The following is a 20,592-nucleotide window of genomic DNA, read 5'->3' as shown; positions in this document are numbered from 1 at the left end:
ATGGGATAGCTACGGAAGAGCTACCCACAATGCAACGCTTCAGAAATCGACGTTAGCCTCGGACCATGGACGCACAACACCGAATTACTGTGCCTAGTGTGGCTGCATGAAATCGAATTTATAATATCAGTTTTATAAAACCGATTTTAGCTAATTCGATATTATTCCGTAGTGTAGACGTGGCCTTAGAAACCCCCACAAGATTTCCTGAAGGTTCAGTAATACAAAGAATGTTCATAAACTGTCAAAAGGATATTTTTGAATAAAATGATTTGCTAAGTTCCACCTCAGCTCCTACTGAATATGTTTTTGACAGCAAGCCATTTGGCAGTCATACCACTTTGGGCAGTGATCTTATAACACCTTCCAGAAAGGCGCTCAAATGGACAGCTTCATGTTAAAACTCAGGTACTGAAAGAAGCTGTTGAGTCAGAACTTAGCTCAAGCGTTAGTCACCAAGACTGTGGTGGGTAGGAGTAAGAACTGTACTTTTCCACATGATAGTGCTTGATTCATCACTACATTACACCAAGTCATAAATTGGATTACCTTATTACCTGCTCACAATGAGTGGGGATGTCCCGTTATGTGTGCAGCCTAGATTCCAACATGGCAGTGACATTTTGGCTATATCCCTGTAGTTTCTATAACGCTTTCCCTTTCCTGGCCTAAAGTGATATGTAGTGTAGATGGTGTGCTAGATTCTGGAGTGGGTGAACTGATGGATATTACTATATTTTTCTGTCATGCACCCTGGCATTTAGTTCTTTCAGATGAGACTCTGGCCAAAATATAAGGGAAGGAGAGAAGGAACTATATTAAACTGAAAGCTAAAGTGTCCTCTAGAGGGCAACCTCTGCACATATTTTGTTTAGAGACTCCCCGCCCCCTCCCACTCACTTGACTTTCAAACATTAGGGGGGAAGATTATTTACAAATGATTCACTGAAAAACATTATCTAATATTTTTCTATTGTGAAACCTAATACAAATGCCCTATTTCTCCACTGCTTCCTTTGGAAAGGGCTAGAAACATACAAGAAAAAGTTAGGTATCGGGGTAGCCCTGTTAGTCTGTATCCACAAAAACAACAAGGAGTCCAGTGGCACATTAAAGACTAACAGATTTATTTGGGCATAAGCTTTCGTGGGTAAAAGAACCTTACTTCTTCAAATGCAAAGAAAAAGTTAGAGCTCAGTGCTTCATTCTATAGAGTATTTGAATTATCCTTCTTCAATTTGGACAAACTTCTGCCAAATTATACTGCCAAAGCTGATGTTCACCCATAATTAACTAACCTTAAATACAAAAAAGTACAACAGATGCCATGTTGTTAAGCTGATAATGGGCATATTCAGTACTTTAACAAGCCAATTTCTTGAATGGAGAACTCACCAAATTTAGGAAGCCAATTAACGGGAGTTGAGTCACTTAAAATATTTCACAGCTAGATTGGCCACTTCATTAACTCAGGTAGGAGAACAGAACAATAGTCTCCACTTAATTGTTTTCTTTCAACAGTCAACAGCAAGCCCTCCAGCCAATTAAAGAGCAGCATTGAGGATTAAAAGATGGCAAAAATTAAGATTCTCAAGGCTCTAATGTTAGGAAGAGAAGTCTCTCACAAAGAGATAAAAGTATTTCCTATAGTGTTTGGCTTCTTGAGGTAACCCATGAAATTACAATACATAAAAATTCAGAACCACAATTTAAAATAACTATAGATTTATTGATAAGTAGCAACATTCAGAAGCCAGAGATATTTACTGCTTCTAGTCTTAAAACACACACATCTATAATTCATCCAAAATAGCATAACACAGCTGTTTTCAGCTGTTGCAGTGTAACAAACTTACGCCATCCATTTCACTCATGGATTATGCTAATCCACCGCCTGTTACAAATGTCAGTTTCTTTGTTGTGGAAAAAGAAAATATCAGTTTGTATAGCATACAGTAGGACACTGTCTGCATCAATGCACACAGCAGACTAACTTGCAATAAGACTATATTTGACAGCAAAAAGGAATTGCTTTCTCAGTGTCAGTCTTGCATGCATGTGGTGCAACATCCACATTGTAACTACTGTAAAGTCACTTCTCCTTGTATTGTGGTTTATCCTGTTAAAACGACTTTATTCTTACTACTAGCAGATAATGGCCACATAAAAAGTAAAATCTGTGTCTTTAAAAAAAAGGGGCGGGTGGGGAGCTGAGGGAAATTGCTCTATACATGTAGCTACTCCAGATGAGGAAACAAAGCAGCATTTTGTTCCGGTTTTTTCAGTTACGCTAGTGATTAGAAATTTTATGGCAACAATTTAGCGCTCTTGTTGCAGTTTTAAAAGGGCAGTAAAAAGGGCTATTCCATACTCCAGGGTTCTGCTTTAGCCATTCCAAATTATTATAGATAACATGGACTCACACTCTCCTTTCAGTACATTCAAGTTAGATATGAATATAACATACAGTATTCGAGTAACTATTTGAACATTTTAGGGAGGTTACTGGGGTTTACTAGAATTTGATTATCTTGTATCCATGAAAAAAAGCTTTGATAAAAACAATTTTCAGATACTTAGATATTCTAAAACCAAATTCAGAAGTTTAACAAGGATTCTTTGGATCATGCATTTTAAAGTCATTACACCTAGTTTAGAGGTTTTATGCTTTGTTCAAAGTTTTGGGTTTGATTTGGAGAGGTACTAAATTATCTACCACCCCACCAAGAGCAGCAATTGCTTCTAGGGTTTGAAGATGAAGGTGTAATTTGCTAATTACTCTGTCTTTGCAGCGTTACTAACACCTAAGAGAAAATCTTTGGAAAACAAACTACTTAGAAGTCATTATATTCTGTGATGTTTCTAGGGTTTTGTTTGGTTTGTTTGTTTTTTTTAAAACATCTCTTTAAGACTTGGTAAACTTGTATAAAACCAGGATCTTTGTTAATTGTTCATCTGCTCATTTCTCAGTTCTAATTCCTTGACATTGTGATCATCTTCACAGCAATTATCATCACCACAGAGGACTCTCTCTTCAAGGTAGGAATAAGCAGCATAAACTGAGAGGTAAAACTTTGAACATAAAGTTCCTGGTTTTATGCAAGGGTCCTAAGTAACAGGGGTGGCAGGAGAGAATCATGGTCCCATTAAGTCAAAGGAAACTCCCATTAACTTAAACGGGAGCTCAGGATTTCACCAGGGGAGGGAAATATTCTTAATATAGAATGTTTTAAAGTTTTTTATGTGCCATCAGCAGCGAAGTGCAGTTTTATTGGGGGTGAGGAATTGTTTTAAATTGCTTACATTCAAATTGGAAAAATCACTGAACTGTGAGCATCTTACTTTGTTTTACAGTTACATTACTTAAAATAATTAAATAAAAGATTTTTTCATTAGTAAGCATTCAAAGCAGGCCATTTACTACAAATTTTCTTTAAGTGGAATAAGAACCACCAGATTTCATCTGCATTACAAGTGAGAAACACCCAATTCAATAATTTGCATACGAAAGAAAATGCTCTAGATTTCAGTGGGCCCAGTTTAGTGGCTTTCGGTCACTGTGGATCTCTTGCGAATAAAACGGTAGTACAGGTACTCATCCTGAAATTCAAATTCGTTGGTAATATGCTGGATGACTCCTCCTTTTGCCAGTCTGTCTCCGTACATCACAGCTTCACCACGGTCAGAAGCAAGGCCAACTTGGATAAGCCAGTTCACCAGCTCACAGCCAAAGAAGATGCCAGTCGAGGTCTTTGCACCACACCTGTATGTCAAAGGAATGATTCACCCATATGTTCTGTAAATCTGCTATCACCACTGCATGATGGGGGAAGGCAAGGAAAAAATATGGGGAAACAAGGAAAGACAGCATGATAGTTAAAAGTATGTTAGAAGAGAACCTATTAATTCTGTATGTTAAGGGCATGCACATTTCATTACCTTTTCCTAAACACCTCAATGAAAAGTAAAATGCATGCAAAGTTCTGGTATGCCTGTAAAAAAAAAAAAACTTTATAGGACCTACACAGCAATCCTACAACAACACACGTACACATACAAATTATTGGATACTTACTTCAAATGTATTCATTAGCATGACCACTTCTGTAACAAAACACCTGATTTAATTAAATGTCAAATGCCAGAAGCATTAGGTACTCGGGCTGCACTTCAATGCTCACCTTTTCTTCAAGTTTAAATAGCCACTGAATAATTGTGTATATTACAGATAAGTCATTTAATTTGACTATCTCACTGAATCTTTATTTACTAGAGGGAACAATTGAGAACAATAGGACACTGATGCAAGACGGAAGTGTTTTGTTTTGCTTTTTTGACTTAGTGATGAGGCAATACTAGCAGTATTTTCTAGTCAGTAGTAGGGAACTATCACTCAGAAATTTACCTGTGGCCATGAATATTTCTGGTTATCTAAAATCTGCTCTATGGAACCTAACTGCAGGGTTTCTGAAGTTTGAGCAAACAAAGATGATTAACAGTTACACAAGACAGCAACAACCAAGGAACTTCTTTATATTTTAATTAAAACAAGCAGTAAAAATGAGAGCAAATATTAGCTTATATTAGTGGAGCAACTAAACAAAGAACCAAAATCATAATAGTAGGATATTAGATACATTATTATTAATTTGAGAAATTAGATGAATATTTAAATAAGGGATAGAGGGATTGCACACATATTCTCACGAATGGAAATAAGGTGGGAAAGAAATGCTGCACAGTATATAATATTCAAATATAAAATGAAATACAAATATTTGATATCAGAAATTGGTATTTTTTAAGTACAGAGACCCAAAATATATGTGCAAGCTTATGTTTCACTCTTAAGTCTGATTAATTCTCAAATGAAACAAACTATAAAAGCAAAGAAATAGTAGAGGGGATAAAATGCCATACACCAAAGGCCTCAACTTTTCATTGTGCCAGGGGGTGCTCAAAGCCTGGCTCTGCCCCAGACCCAGCCCCCACTCCACCCCTTCCCTTAAGGCCACCCCCTTTCTACCCTTGCCCTCCATTTTCCTGCCCCATTTCACCCCCTCCCCTGAGTGTGCTACATCCTCACTCCTCTCCTCTCCCCCCAGAGCCTCCTGCAAGCCACAAAACAGCTGATCATGATGGACAGGCGGTATGGATGGGCAGCATGGGCGCTGATCAGCTGGGCCTGCTGGCAGGCAGGAGGCACTGGGGGGAGGGGGAAATACTGATGGGGGCTGCTGGTGGGTGCTCAGTACCCACCATTTTTTCCCCATGGGTGCTCCAGTCAGTGCTTATGCCAGGCACCATGTATGTACAAAGTGCACCCCGTTTACATTGTAAAAATACTTCCTGATGTGCCATGTTTGCTTGTGTGGTAGGAAGCTTGCTACATGAACTGTGTGATGTCTGTACCCCTATGTTCACCCCTTTTACAAGATTATGATAAATTTCTTACAAAATATGCCTTGTGAGGTATCATTTGAAAACTCAGTTTTCTGACCATTATTGCCCTGGTAAAATGTATATGGCAACATTGTGTGTAAAGTTCTAAGATTCTACTGTATGATATTATTAAAACATGTTCCAAATCTGGGGAGCCATCAGAAACCAGTTTTCCAGAGACAAAACCTAGCCAATACCTCAGCCAGGTGTCTACAAAATCAAATGGACCATCATCTGGTTAAGTGGCCATTCTCTGGCAGGAAAAAGGGTGAGAGTGAAAAGTCTACATCTTGACAAAGAAAGAGCATGGAGTTCCCATTCACACAGACTTTCTCTCTCCTGAAGCTCAGCTGGAAATGATTCTCGAAGAACAGAAAAAACTACAAGGGAGAGCAGACATCCCAAATGATCTCTCCCTTTCTCTCTATCCATGGCATCGACAACACTTGAAGAACAAAGGAAGCAGCACTGGACTGGGCGAAGGATCCTGACTGAAAGGAATTCAGCCAGTAAGACTGCTGAACCATGTGGTGAGACAGACCTTTGCTTTGAATTTACTTTAGCTTGTTAAGTTAAGCATTAGTTGTGTTGTACTTTTATTTTCATGTAACCAATTCTGACTTTTACAAGTAATGAGGCATAGTCACTGAAAATCTATCTTTTTGTAGTTAATAAATTTGTTTTATTGTTTTACCTAAACCAATGTGTTGGACTAAGGTATTTGGGATCTCCATTTGGGATAACAGGATTTGTGCAAATAATTTTCTATTAATAAAATAACAAACTTTCTATGAGCCTGTATTGTCCAGAAGAGCGCTGGGCAGGACAAGACGTATATTTCTAGGGAAACTCTGGGACTGGGAATTTGCTGGTGTTGCTCTGCAGTGTAATTCAAAAGTGGCTGGCTATAGCACTAATACGCTATAACAGAGTAAGTTACATGCCGGAGGCTGTGAGAGAGCAGACCAAGAGTGGTTGCTCTCACAGCAAAGCCGTGTAAAAAGGACTCCAGGTTGGAGAACTGAGGGGACAATGCTGTTAATTAGTCCAGATTATACCCTGAGTAAATGTCACAGATTGCCTTACTTCATCCTTCTTTAAAGAATTACTCACACATCATGGGGAAATCCGATTAGAAAAGCCATTCATGCCTTTTCTTTATATCATGGGTATTTGCAAAACAAATATTTTTAAGTTATTCTGCTTCTGCTGCTCCTTCTCCCCCACCTTCCACCTCAAACACAGTTTGAGGCATCGATTTGTTTCCGAAAGCTTGTGTGACATCACGAGATGATTATAACTTCATGTGAAGAATAAGCAACAAGAATGAACTTGTAAGGGATAAGGACGTACAAATCCAGAATCACATGAGCAATCTTTACAGGTGTAGCCATAGCAAATGTGTGTAAGTATAGGATGCAGGATTAGACCTCCAGAGTTTTTCTCATGCAAATACTTTTAGTCACAACAAAATGAGGTCTGATGTTTCCATTGAAGACAAGTTAACTAAACAAGCTGCTAAATACTCATCTTTCACATTGATGTATACTGCAGTTTGAAGACATTTGCCATGGCTGTAAACACTACTGGAAGTGCTATCTTATTATTCCCAGCCTGTGATCTCTGAACAGTTTACTGCAGTTTAAAAGAACCTCTGTAAAGGAACAGAGCCCCACCTTCTGTCTTTGACAATGCTTCTGACACAGACATCTCTGTGATAAAGAACAAACTGTTGACATGTCATCCTGATTTCCTCAGGTACAGAAGATTCTGCATGTTCTGCTTCTTCTCTACTACCCCAGAGGAATTCAAACCTGAAAAATAATTAAGGAAAAATTCAACAAAGAAACTGGCAATTTAAAATGAAAGCTGGAAAAATATTATAGAACTCGGGGAAATTCTCCACCATTTCTGTCACCAATTCTGTCATAATATAGTGCATACACTAGCTACCCATGATAGCCCATATACTGTTGGCCTTTGAACACTCAAAAGCTTGATTCTAGCTAAGGCAGAGTGGAGGCAAGGAACTAGATATACCTCCATGATTCAGAACTGCCTGGACCCTGTGCAATTTAGGATTGCCCATGGGTGGCAGTCCTCTCCCAAGCTACAGCCACAACCTAAGTTCTTCCCACAGCTTGGGGCAGTGTGGGACTTGGGAGACCCAACTTTCTCACATAAGTGGCATGTTCAGCTTCCCTGTGTTTGGGGAAGCAGCAGTGGCTTTGGCAGTTTCACTTGTACCAGCAGCGAGAGCTCATTTGCAAGCTAAGCTTTAAATGTAGTTTCAGCTGAGCTTTTATGTCCCACCAGATTTTCAGTTTGGCACCCACTGACTCTGATTAGCCAGCAGCAGTGACATTAGGGCATGGCCAGAAGAGTGCAGCTCACTGCATGTGTCCGTGCCAATCTAATACCAAAGAGGCATTCAGAAAAGGCACCCTGGAAGGCGCGTGTACAGAAGAGGAGGTAGGAGCAGCGATGGAGGTAGAGGTTTAAAAGACCAATAACATTATTAATAGTTATCCTTAGCATTAAATCTGGCTAGGTAAGTGTTGAAAGATTGGATTTACCTTCTTTTGAATGGCAGAATGATTAAATGTTTATCCAAACCAAAAATACCAAAGGATATGAAGCCCTGGAAAAAAACCACAACACAGAAAAATATCAGTATTATAAACCTAGAAATGACATTATTTCAGACCCAGGAAAGAAAAGAAAATTAAAATAATCCACTGAATTTAGTGCCATCAGGATTGAATTTTGTGGCCTGGACACTATTACAAAGAATAAATAGGATTAAGGATCCTTTAAATTTTGGACCTAAAGAGACAGACAGAGGCAGGTATACAATAGGCTGTCAGAGAACTTCTCCAGCAAGGGGTCTGGTAAATTTATTCATGTAGATCGACATCTCATCTGCTACTACAAACACAACAACATCCTTCCAGAGCTATCTGCATGATAAGACCAGCCAAAATAAAGAGGAGAATAAGTTGATAGCAATTCACTTCTGGAACACTTGCCCATCATACAAAATTTGCAAACAGGAGGCATAGGAGGAACAACCTGTGAAGCAGAAAATGCCATGGTAGGCAGCCAAAGAAAATTGGATGAGTGACCTGTTGAAATGAATCACTGCCCCTTTCTAGAAAACTTGATACACCTCACATTTTATCAACCCACCACTGAAAGTTTCAGCATGTTCTTTCCTATCACTGCTGATTACCAAGATGTCTGTGTGCGTATACACATACACTGAGCTGACTCCTTTCTTATCAGCCTACTCCATGTTCTCAATACATTCAGTGATGCCACATTTCAGCACATGTAGCATCAGAATCTCATCCAAGGTAATGAAGTGTGACATAAGGATATACTGATCTGTGACGACAAATTATCAAAGATGGCTGGAAAGGGGAATTTGTCTGTCAATGGAAAATTCTTCAATTTGTGTGCTAGTAAAATGATGACACACACACACACACACAAGTGTAATGTTATTTTGATTACACATTTTAAAAAGCTTGCCAGAAGGCATCAGAGGTTTTTTTATGGTTCTGATCCTGCAAATTGCTAGCTTCCGTGAAGTGCTGACCACCCTCAACTCTCATTGATGTGAAATGCTGACTGGCATCATCAATGAGAGCTGAGGACACTGCAAATCCTAGAAGGAACTAGCACCTCGTAGGATTCGGTTCCATTTTGGCTCCAAGAGAACTTCATGTTATTTCAGCAGTGTTTGCACCATAATATCTGTTAAACACAAGAGGAAAATATTCCCAATTCAATGCTTGGGAATTTGTTTTAGCCAAAGGACACCTACTACAAAGGGGAAGATTTTCAAAGGTAGTATGGTCCCCAAGGGCTTGTCTACCTAAGAAAGTTGCATATATAACCTGTTATAACCCAAACCGTTTTTTAAACCAATATGGTTACACTCATGCAAAAGGCTTAGTTCAATGGATGGTGGCTTATTTCAGTTTAGTTTAAGATGACTAGGAACAGGTTTAACCAAACTGAAATAAGCCACCGTTATACTGAAATAAGAGCGTGGCTACACAGCTTTTTGTCCCGTTTAACTAGATTGTTGTGAAGTTACACCTTAAGTTAAACTGGGGCAACCTTCTGTAGACAAGGCCTAGCTCCCTTTGACTTTCAACAGGCATTGAGAACCCCGCTGCCATTTGTGCCAGTGTAAATCACCTTCTAATGTCCATAAAACACTGTGCAGTTGAAAAGACTCTCAGGTACACAGAAGCCAAAACACTGAAAGTAAAGCATGACAGAAATTGGAGGTTTTAGCATAGCAGAGGGACTTCAGCCAAAGCAAGAGTGCTGTCTGCTACCAAAACATGCAACGATGGCAGCTACCAGAGTCAGCAGCCAAGAGAAATAAGTGATTTCAAAGGAAACATTGCTAAGTACCTGACCAAAATTAAATACAGCACAAAAGAACTGCAATTCCACGTAGAGCCTTCCAGGTTCGGGGTTGAACAACCACCACAAACAGCTGGACAGATTCTGTTAAAAATATAAATTAAGTGTTAGAAAATTCTCTCCTCTTCACAGAAGATAACAAAAAAACCTCATTTATTTTCTTTATGCAATAAGTCATCTAGAACAAAAACAGTCACTGAAAAGTAACCTGCTACATTCCTTGTGAGGTTCAGTAGCTGTAAATGGGACCCACCTATTCTGATCGATTTTAAGGGTAAAATGTACCATCACTGCTGAAGGCCTGCACCTCTAATACCCTAAACAAAGGAGGACCTTATTCTTTTATGTTAACCTCTATGCATACTTAGGTAATCAATAAGTAGCAAACCTGTCTGAGCCAATATTTCATAAGGCAGAAAGCAAACATTCCTACTGAGCTGAACACCAGCATTTTCTACATTGGTTCTTGCTTTTATGGAAGCTCAATAGCAGCTGAAATCGTGCTGGCATGCACTTCAGTGAACATAATCTGGAAAAACAAATGGTATCTCATGTGGGCATAAAAGTGAAATAATTTTTGAGTACCAAGGGGCTCATAATTCATTTAATAGTTTCTGCAACTAAAAATCTGATAATTGATTTATAGATAAAACTGGGGCCAAAATTTCAGGTATCTCTATCTTATGGGCCACCACAAAAATGTATTTATAATTATTTGTAATGTCTAATATACGATATTTGGAAAAAAGGAAAACTTGCTTTCAATGACCTAGTTCAGCGGTTCTGAAACTATGGGTCAGGACCCCAACGTGGGTTGTGACCTCATTTTAATGGGGTGCCAATGCTGGCGTTAGAGTTGCTGAGGCCCAGGGCTGAAGCCTGAGTCCCACTGCCGAGGGCCAAAACCAAAGCATGAGCCCCACTGTCTAGGGAAGTGGGGCTCAGGTTATAGGCCCCCCTGAAGCCCAGGGCGGCAGGGCTTGGACTGGCAAAGGCCTCGGTCCCCCCCGCACGGGGTTGTGCAGTAATTTTTGTTGTCAGAAGGGGATCGCGGTGCAATGAGCTTTGAGAACCAATGACCTAGTTAAAAAGCAGTTCTGCTGTGACTAATAATGGCACTGTGGGGTTCACTAATTCTTCTTAGTTTCTATATCAAATATACATTTTTACTTGTAAAAAGTGTATGTTTTTTGTCAGCCCTACAAATTCTACTTGGGCTCTGAAAGTCAAACTGGGTTGTTTCCTGCTTCTGCATCACCACCAGCAATAGAGTTTCTGAAGGTCAAATGTTGATTTAGTTACACTCCAGCAAACAGTCTGGAGTCTTCAACAACATCTCACAGGAGTCACTGATTGGCTCTAACTGGAAGGTAGTAAATAATTCTGTTGATGATGTAGCAAAGGAATAGAGTCCAGCTTACTGGGTAGCTGTGTGGAGTCCACAGTGCTAATATAAAACAGCATGAATAGATTTTTCTGTTTTATTTTATACAGGTTCTTATACCATGTTCATCACCATCGTATTTGTCATCGATAAAGCAACCTGAATTCTGAATCCGCACAGATCTGTTCAGGAAGAAGGAGCCATTTTTAGGTAGCCCCTTTTCAAAGTACTGCAAGTTTAAAAAGCTGACTATTGTGTAGTGAAGAAAGATATCCCTGAAAAAAGTCTGATGAATTGGCAGACCAATGAGAAGTCAAATTTTGTCCCTCCCCATCCTGTTGTCAGCCCTGACTTGTTCACTGCCATCTGCAGTGTTAATGGTACAGAGTTAGCACAATTAATTTTGTGATGTACTCTTCTAATGAGGAACAGAATGGAAACACACACATTCATTTAATATAGTGCAGACTGAACTGACGTTGACCCAGAAAAATGGGGAACTACAAGCTTTTTACTGGTCTTTTAGGAAACCTATACAGACAAAGTGTCACAAACCACTGATCTAATCAATGTCAGAAAGAGGAAATATTTACAGCAAACAGGCCCACAATGAGAAGTAAACACAGCAACACATGTCTAGTCAGTTGTTTGTCTCCACTCTGCAGACGTTGTTCTTCCTGTGCCAATAGGCAGTTTTCAGAACTGCACTGACTCTCACACTGATTTGCTGCAAAACATTAACCAGAATTTATAATTAGGCCTTTTAACTTAAAACAGTCTGACCATTCTGACCCTGGTGTCAAGAAGTGTACTAGACAGCTTGTACAACACTCAGTCAAAAGCCACAATCTTACAACAATCCTTTAGAAGCAATGAGGAGGAGGAAGTATTGGGGAGAGATGGTAGAAGGAAGTGAACAACAGGAATGTCCACACACACAGCTTTCTTCATGTTTGGGACCTACTCATTAGTCAGAGCTGAAATGACTGATTTAATCATTGCTGACACACACTGTAGTCTTGAACAACTCAAGTTCCTGGCTCCAAGTCCATGCACAAACTACATTACTACTACTTCTGGAATTTGCATGTATAATATCAATTTTAATTTCTGTGCTGAGGCTGCATGCACAAAAAGGGAAATTTTAATGTTAGCTTTAACTATAAATTGTTCAGACAACTGTCCCAAAGCGGACTGGTTGATTTGTGGTGGAGATAGTTACTCTCTCCCTAAGCAAGAAAACCGTACAAAACAAAAACTTTTGCTGCCTAAATTACAGCTCTACACTAGTGAAAAGTTTAGTAGTGGTTAGCTCTGAGAAACTGTGCCTGGCAGTACTAAAAAAATTAACAGTTTTGCAGAACAAGTTTTTAATCCGAGAATGAATTTCCAGTATAGTGAAAGTATTTAGAAAAACACTGTCATTTCTAACTTGCTGTATATCCTAGCCTCGTTGAGCTACAGATTAATCAGTTAATTTCTTCCTGTTTTTTCCATTATGAAAACTCTACACAGTTGTTAGCATATAATTCTAAAGCAATGTACCATAACCCCACATCATTAAAGACAGCTATAAATACCCTTACCGAATGGATATTCCTTTTGTTTCAAAAACTGCAAGTTACAGGTAGGTTATTAAAAAGTTCTCCATACTTGCCACTAGATGGCAACAAAAACTGCATGAAGAGGACATTAATATGTACTACACACAAAACAAGATATGTGTCACTGCAGTTCGGTGAAACAGTGGGAAGCATGATCAACTGCTGTAATTAAGGTTACATGAGTGTTTCCATTGTAACCCCTATCAGGCTGAAATCAACTCTCCTTGATTTGAGCAAATAAGGTTCAGCCATTTGGGAGTAGGAATGAAAGAGGCAACACACATTTACCAACAAAACCCACATCCCTGTGACATTTGTTTAAATGGCCCTACAGCCTAAGTGATTGGGGATAAACTGTGTGGAAATAGCCCTCACTGAAGAGACCTGATTAAGTGTTGCAGTGAGAAATGGTTTGGGTTCCAAAGAGTTCGGACCTGTTGAAAGTTACATGTGCATGCAGTACGTATGGAATGGAGTTGCCTGTAAAGCGTGCAGCTAAGGAAGGCTGCAGTGTGCATGATCACTTTGATAGCTGTTGAGAAGTAAAGGTGTGCATGGGCTGGACCAAGGGTTCTTGCAGGATGCAGAAAGTTCATTGTGAACTATTCTTCATTTTCCATGGATCTTTCGGAGCCCTCAAACACTTACTTTCCCAAACTCCAAATACTTGGAAGGGAATGTTCCATATGAGGGCAAAATACAATCTACAGGGTTAGATCCAGAGCCCACTGAAATCAACAGAAATACTTTTAAGGACTTTGGATTAGGCCTTTCATGCCAACTCCAACAGTTTAGGACCAGGAAATTTATGAACTGATAGAAGTGCCCGATATCTTGAAAGTTCCATCCCTTGTGTGAAGACTAATGCTGAAAGATCTGAGGACAAATCCCCTAAAAGAGTTGCATTCTGTGCAGCTTTCTAAATTGTCTGTTACAAATTAATAGTTCTGGACAATAAAAAATGCTACCGCTGTCTCTGATGGCAGAGTGTAAAACTATAAGAAGTTACATGATAGCAAAAGCCTTCTACTTTAATTAGAAGTTCAGGATATCCAAGTAGAACAGTTAAAGTCATGACATCTCCCAATTTAGTTTTTGCTACTATTGCAATAGATAGAATATTATATGAGAATACATTATTGTTGTACCTGTCTCGGTGGGAGGAGTACAGCTTTCATTAATGGTGGCATTTGACACTGGCTCTCCCTCTCCAGAGCAGCATAACTCACCATTTATTGTTTGACATGAACAGCAACCTATTAAAAATATTAAGTATTAAAGATAGTTAGTGTTTCTCTGATTTATAGTAATATGATGGGAAAACAAAATTATTCTATTGTCTTCTAAAAGAAGAACATTGATTGAACATCTGCAAATATCCAAATTACTGACTGCCTAAAGGAGAAGGGTGTGACAATTCTCTTCCAGCTTCCATTCAGAGAGGGTCTTTTTCAGACTCCTAGTATACTAAAGTTTTCAAACACAACATTACATTATGGGAGCAATGTAGGTCCTCTTGGCTACATAAACAACGTAAGGGAGCACTGGCATAACTGAGCCCACTAAATCCAAATCAGTAGGACAAGGAATAGTTTGTCCTGAAAGAGATGGGTTAGTGGGGAGGGTGCAGATGAAATGGTCTGAGATGCCTGATCAATGAGATCTATCACATGGATACTACATACACACCACTATATTTTTAAATACATACGCCCACAGTATTATGTATAGGGATAACTAAGAAACCTCCCTTAAATCATCATATTAAAGTAACTGAGAGAAAGTGCACTATTAAGGTTATATTTTCATGCATCACCATAGCAGTTTAGCATTTCTCAAAACTGACAAAGACAAGCTTTTCTCCTCCTCCCGCTCCTCCAACAGGTAGAGGTTAAGCTCATGCACAGAATTATGGTTTATCCCCAGCTCCCAGTTTTTTGCACAGCCAGGCACCGTACCTCTTTCTGCAGAGGATTCTGCGAAAGGTGGAGAGCCACTGCTTGACGTCTGACTCTCCTCATTCCCTTCTCTTTCAGAGTTCTCCCTCTGGCCATTATGTCCATATGGGTTCAATACCTCATAGTCAGTCTCCTGTCCATTTCTGTTCATACACAGAAGTGAGATTCCTGATATCAGAATGCTGATGAATAGGGTCACTGCTGTGGTAACCATCTATCGCAGGAAATCAAGAGAAAAGATATGTCTTCTTAACATAAGAAAATGTAAAAGTGTGTTTTTTGACACATTTTTGACCCTCCAGGAGCACCTAAATCTGAACAAACCAAAATGTGTTTCTATATTTATGCCACAAGACATAAATGTAGCTAAAAGTCCACTCAGCATGCTTGGGTGAGCTGATCTTCCTAGCCTGGATAACCTGCAGATGGTTCTTTTTCTTTGGCTTTTGTTCTGTAGGAACCCTTCTCTCCAGGCAATGAGAGCTCTCACCTACTTCCTGTCCTTTCCCCCCATTTCTCCTTCTGTGATTCTTATTCCAAGGACAAGTGCACTCTCTTTTCCTCCATTTGCGGGGCTCCATTTTCCATCCCCTCTCCTTCTGCAAGTCCAATTAGCCTTTCTGTCTGATAGATCTGCCATCAACACACAGTATCAATTTGGAAATTGTTTTAGTACTTGTGACAAGTACCAGATTGACAACCCTGCAGACTCATGTCCTCTCTGTCCACCAGCAAAGTAATACTATAGCAAGGGGAGCTTCCTCACATTGCCCCAGCTGCGTGCATCATGCCAGAGATGAATGGACAATTTATCAGTAAGAGTGTAGTTCAGACTCCAGGTGCTTTCAGTCCTTGGTTTCTCTGCCAAGACTCCCAGCGAGGATGCTAATTATTTCCAATTGGTGTAATGCTCTAGTAGTGTGGACACCTTTCTATAGGACCTTGACTAAGACCACTGATTAGCCATTAGATGGTAACAACTTTAGCTAACTACCAAGCTGAGCTGGATTCAAACTGGTAACCTAGAGCAGTGTTTCCCAAATGGTGGGTAGCAACCCACCAGAGGGTTGCAGGAAAATTGTAGATGGGTTACAGGCCCAATGTAGAAGGGAGGCCTCAGGATCAGGGGTTTAGAAAGCAAGCCTGCTCTGTACCCACTGTGCAGTGGCAGCTCCTGTCCCCTGGGGTGGGGCCCAGCTTCCCCATTTCAGCACTGAGATCTGCCACATGGGATAGCAGTGCCACTCACTCAAATTTGGCTCGACCGCCCTTCCATCATGACAGAAGGATGGCTGGGCCAAACCTGCTTGAAGTGGGAAGCCAAGTCCAGTCTCATGGGACAGGAGCCATTGCTACTGGGTGACTACAAGGTGGGTTTGGCTCATTCTCTAACTTTACCCCCCTTCTGTTTCGGGCTAAGATTAGGATTGCAGCATCAGGGCAGAGGGTGACACTGCCCCTTGGCAGGGCAAGGCAGTAGAGGAGGAGAAAAGGATGCTGGCCTATGATTTTGCCTCTCCTCCCACGAATTTGGACTCCGGGTGGGTTTAAACAAAAAACATCATCAAAATGCAGTTGGTGGATTTACCTTAGTAAAAATTTGGAAACCACTGACCTAGAGGACGAGAGATTTACAGCCCATTATCACTCCCAGGCTATTTAGTCTCTGCTTTCTGTTTGTCAATGTTGCCAAAAAGGCTCCCTGTTCAAATAATCTTTCATAATTGCTGTTACAGAAAAACAATGTACTACCACAGCCTTCAAGCTGAGTCGTGTCTATTTGATCCCTGGTATTTGCATTGCTAGAACTGTAAACTGTACTTGGAAGAAAGCTCTTTAGTTATATGTAAAGCAAAGAGAGAAAACAAACAGTTTCTCAATAACATAATGTGAAAGGCAGGTGTCAGAAGGGATGAAGAGAAACACATACCTGATATTTTCCATAAAAAAATGCTGAGTCAATGCTATCACTATTATGTTCACCAGTTATTAGTAAGATTCCCACTAGAAGTGTTGGGATGCTGCAACAGCAAAATACAAAGCGCATCAGGAAAATAATTATTTTGCATGTTCTCAGTTATTCTACAGGAAACTTTTGCCAACTTACCCCCATCCAGCTACGATGATAAAGCCGGCAGGGATCTTTATTACATCTCTTTTCTTTAAAAGAAGTAAAGTGAGAGAGAGGAAACCTAAGAAGACAATAGAAATGTCTGCTTTATTTTTTTTTTAAAGAAAAGTAATAACAATTGAAGAGTCTAGATATGCTATAATTGGTATCCAATATCACACAGCTGGTAAGATTTTTTCTTTCTTGGTCCTCAATATATTAAGTCAAAAGCTATAAGCTACAATGTTTTTTCCCCTAGTTTTACTCTGACAAAATTATACAAAAACGACTACCTTCAAAAGTTACATTATAAATAGGTATTTAAAATTTTAAAGAAACTTGTGCAGTAAGGTTCAATTTACAAATGGTTTCTAATGGATTTATAAACATTTAGTAGAGGTCATAAGAATTTTAAATATGAGTAGTTTGTTTTTATAGTTGCTAATAAGGACATTAGTAGCAGGTGTGATAGATAGGTGTTATGTCAAAGTATTGACCAGTGGATACTATAACAATTATTGATTAATTAGTAAACTATACATAACCAGAAACTCTGCACATTTTTACACATACATAACAGTGTCTTTGAACTGAACTTCCAAATTCTATTTTCAGTCCTTCATAACTCAGGAAGTTAGCAAACTACATACTTCCATAATTTATGTGAAAAACTGTGGATAAGATTTTTTAAAATGATCAACCAGAGCTGGGGTCCCAAGTCCATAATTAGGTGTCTAAATAAGGGGCTTGATTTTCAACCAGCTACTCCCATTGGGAAATGCCTTGCCTTTATGGAGCTAACCGTATGTGGGTATGAGTAAATGAAAAGCAAGTGCAAAGAAGCTGACCACTTAAAATCGGTCCTGAGACACATGTATTACTGAGTAGTACAGGAGGGGCGGGAGGCCTTTCAAGCCTGGCTAAAGTTTCCTCACAAGAAACCTTGTCTGTGCCTGTTCATGTTTTCTCATCAAAGGCCAATGAAAAGCTAAAAAAACAATCTGCACGATGTGGAAAATTCAGATAACTACATGGTTCTACATGGTCATCCTCACTGTCATGGGGGGCCCCGCGTGTTGAGTGGGGCTGTCCTCACTGACCCAGTGCGGGGTTGGTACATCCCATCACACAATCATCGGGACTCCCTGTGGGATTGGGTAAGTACAACAAGGAGGGCTCGGAACCCCTGGCAGGGCCAAACAGACAACAGACTATGGCCTGTGGGCCTCCTGGCTGGGGCAGGCAATAGCAGTTGGGGTTCTGACCCTCTGGGCAGGTAGAACAAATAGTCAGTCTGTAGCCCCTGCGTGGGCAGAGCAAACAAGCAGTAGCCACACCTACTGGCAGGTGGGGTGAGGGTTGGAGGGGAACCCAGGCAAATTCCCTGTTAAGAGTTTAAGCATCGGCTTCTATCACATTCCCTGGGTCCTTTGTATCGCAAGATGCATCTCGGGCCTCTCTCCGGCTGGCAGTGGCTAAGCGTCCCAGTCAGTCTCTGCAATTGGCTGGTCCTCCACAGTGTAGTCCAGGTCCACCGTTCGGAGAGTCACAGGCGTCTCTGCAGAAGCCTGCAGCACACATCCTTCCTCCTCCCCAGCCAGCCCAGACTGAGCTGGGTTGCCTCCTTTTATCTGTCCCTTCCACCTTGAGTATGTGCAGCAGGGGCAAGGTTTGTGGTCTCTTGGGCCCACAGTGATTGGGCAGGCCCTCTTGGCCCCAGGCAGGATTGGTACATCCCGTCACACTCGCATTAGGCTATCCAAGTGTCCTGCCTCATTTCTTCCACCTCTTTTGGTCTGTCTTGTCCACTTCCATTACACCCCATATGCCTAGCAGAGCTTTGGGGAAGTCATCCTATTATACAGCAATCTGCCACTGTCTCCATCCTTAAGAACCTACTGAAAACCCATGCACTGTTTATGAAATGTTAAAAGGCTATACCCCACTGTTCACTCTGTGTTTGCTTTTCCCTTTAAGGCATATTCCTGCAATTTGTTCAGTACAAACAGGCTGCTGCATCTATGCAGAACTGCACTCAAGTCAACGGAGCTCTGCATAGGCACAGCAATGTATCCACAAACTACAGGATCAGGGCCTTAGTCTGTAAGCCCCTCAGTGCAGGCATGTATGTTTCCGTTTGGCAATGACCTACCACCATACAGAACTGCGAACATTTATAAATTATATAAATGATTAACATACAATGTGAGGAAAGATGACTCTGCAGAGTACAATTACTCTAGAACATTAATTGTACACTACAGTACTTATTTTTACCACACGAAAGCAGAAGTTATTCACATTCCAACTTACCTGTCCACAAATAAGTACTATAAAGCGAGCTGTATAACAAGATGAACACCAGAATCTGCAGAGTGACGTTTCTCTCTCTAATAATGAAATTCCATATCACCATTCCAATGCAGGCAACAACCTGTGAAAGGAGAATGAAGCTGCAATCATTTTCGTATTGAAATGAAAATATTAGGGGAAAAATACACAGATGGCACAGATACAGTAGTTACCAAAAATCCACTCTCCGCAGCCAGACAACTGAATTTTGTTTGAATTTATGGATGCTCAGATATTTGAGAATGAGTTTTCACAGCATTAAAGCAGTACAAAAGAGGCCTCAAGTTAAGGCTACGTCACTGACATAAGCATCTGTTTTTTTAGGGATTTTCTATTTTTGACAACAAATATACTCTAGAATTAGGGTTCAGAAAACAAATTTTATAAAATGTATTACACATCCTTTTTGTCTAAAGTGTTTTGGGGGCACTGAATAAAACCCAAGATTGATTGAGGTTTGGATATCTGGGAGAATTACCAGGTAAATAATTCACACTTGGGGACACAACCTGTCCAAGGATAATCTTAGTAGTGAAGAGGCCCAGATAAATTACTATAATAAAATTTTACGAAAAATAACCTTTACAGTTGAAGTTAACTTGCAGTTATAAAAAAAGAAGTGTCCGATTTAAACAAATCATATTTGAAAAGGATGACCCCATAACAGTCAACAGAGCCTTCCTGGTTTTAATATTTTGTACTATATATTTCTATCAATATTATACTTAGAAAAAGGTCTGCTGCATATGCACACAACAGGCGCCATGATCGTCCCACTGAACTCAATGGGAGTTTTGCAGTTGACTTCCCGGGAAGAAGGTCCTGTGTGGTCTTTTCTCCCAATGCTAGGCACATGTAACTCACTCCTACTTTTAACAATGGCATTTATGTACGTGTATTGAGAGAACTGTCCCGCAACTACGTATGAATGTATGCTGCATGTTTATGATCCTATCTATACGTCAGGCAAGAGTAATATGTGCAAAGCATGGAAAAAAAGAAGCACACACAGATTCCAGTGAGTAAAGGGTGGTTCAGTCTTTTCTTGTCTCACACTACATGGAGAATTCTCATGCAGTTTACTCCATTTATGCAAATCTTGTAGCAGAGACCTTATAAATCCAAATCTTTTCTGTCAAGTCTGGACCTTAAAGATCCCATTGTTATACCAATAAAAACTAGCAGGATCTTAAAGGGGACAAGACATTTGTCACATTTATTGTAAATACCATAATAAAATAAAAGATAACAGCAAACAATGTTGTTTGGTTACTTATTCCTATGATTATATATATATAT

At 40.0% G+C, this 20,592-nt stretch overlaps 1 protein-coding gene across 12 annotated transcripts in view; it reads right to left on the bottom strand.

The window, feature by feature from the left end:
* Positions 1-1,708: 1,708 nt before the first annotated feature.
* The window catches only part of GPR155 (G protein-coupled receptor 155), a 60,168-nt gene continuing 41,284 nt past the window's right edge, over positions 1,709-20,592 (bottom strand). For 11 of the 12 annotated variants that reach the window (XM_075070100.1, XM_032784551.2, XM_032784550.2 and 8 more), the window contains 10 exons: positions 19,255-19,375; positions 16,939-17,023; positions 16,762-16,852; positions 14,832-15,045; positions 14,022-14,129; positions 11,863-11,996; positions 9,874-9,969; positions 8,019-8,083; positions 7,119-7,256; positions 1,709-3,763 (listed from right to left, as the gene is read on the bottom strand). In XM_075070100.1, the coding sequence (XP_074926201.1) occupies positions 3,541-3,763; positions 7,119-7,256; positions 8,019-8,083; positions 9,874-9,969; positions 11,863-11,996; positions 14,022-14,129; positions 14,832-15,045; positions 16,762-16,852; positions 16,939-17,023; positions 19,255-19,375 (1,275 nt within the window). In that variant the 3' untranslated portion in view covers positions 1,709-3,540. Of the gene's footprint in view, positions 3,817-7,118; positions 7,257-8,018; positions 8,084-9,873; positions 9,970-11,862; positions 11,997-14,021; positions 14,130-14,831; positions 15,046-16,761; positions 16,853-16,938; positions 17,024-19,254; positions 19,376-20,592 lie in introns of all 12 variants that reach the window. The other variant, XM_032784558.2, reaches the window with a different exon arrangement.

Source organism: Chelonoidis abingdonii, chromosome 10 (assembly GCF_003597395.2).
Source record: "Chelonoidis abingdonii isolate Lonesome George chromosome 10, CheloAbing_2.0, whole genome shotgun sequence".
NCBI classification, from domain to species: domain Eukaryota; kingdom Metazoa; phylum Chordata; order Testudines; family Testudinidae; genus Chelonoidis; species Chelonoidis abingdonii.
Note: the sequence above shows the minus strand (reverse complement) of the source record. Positions and strands in the feature narration are given on the sequence as shown.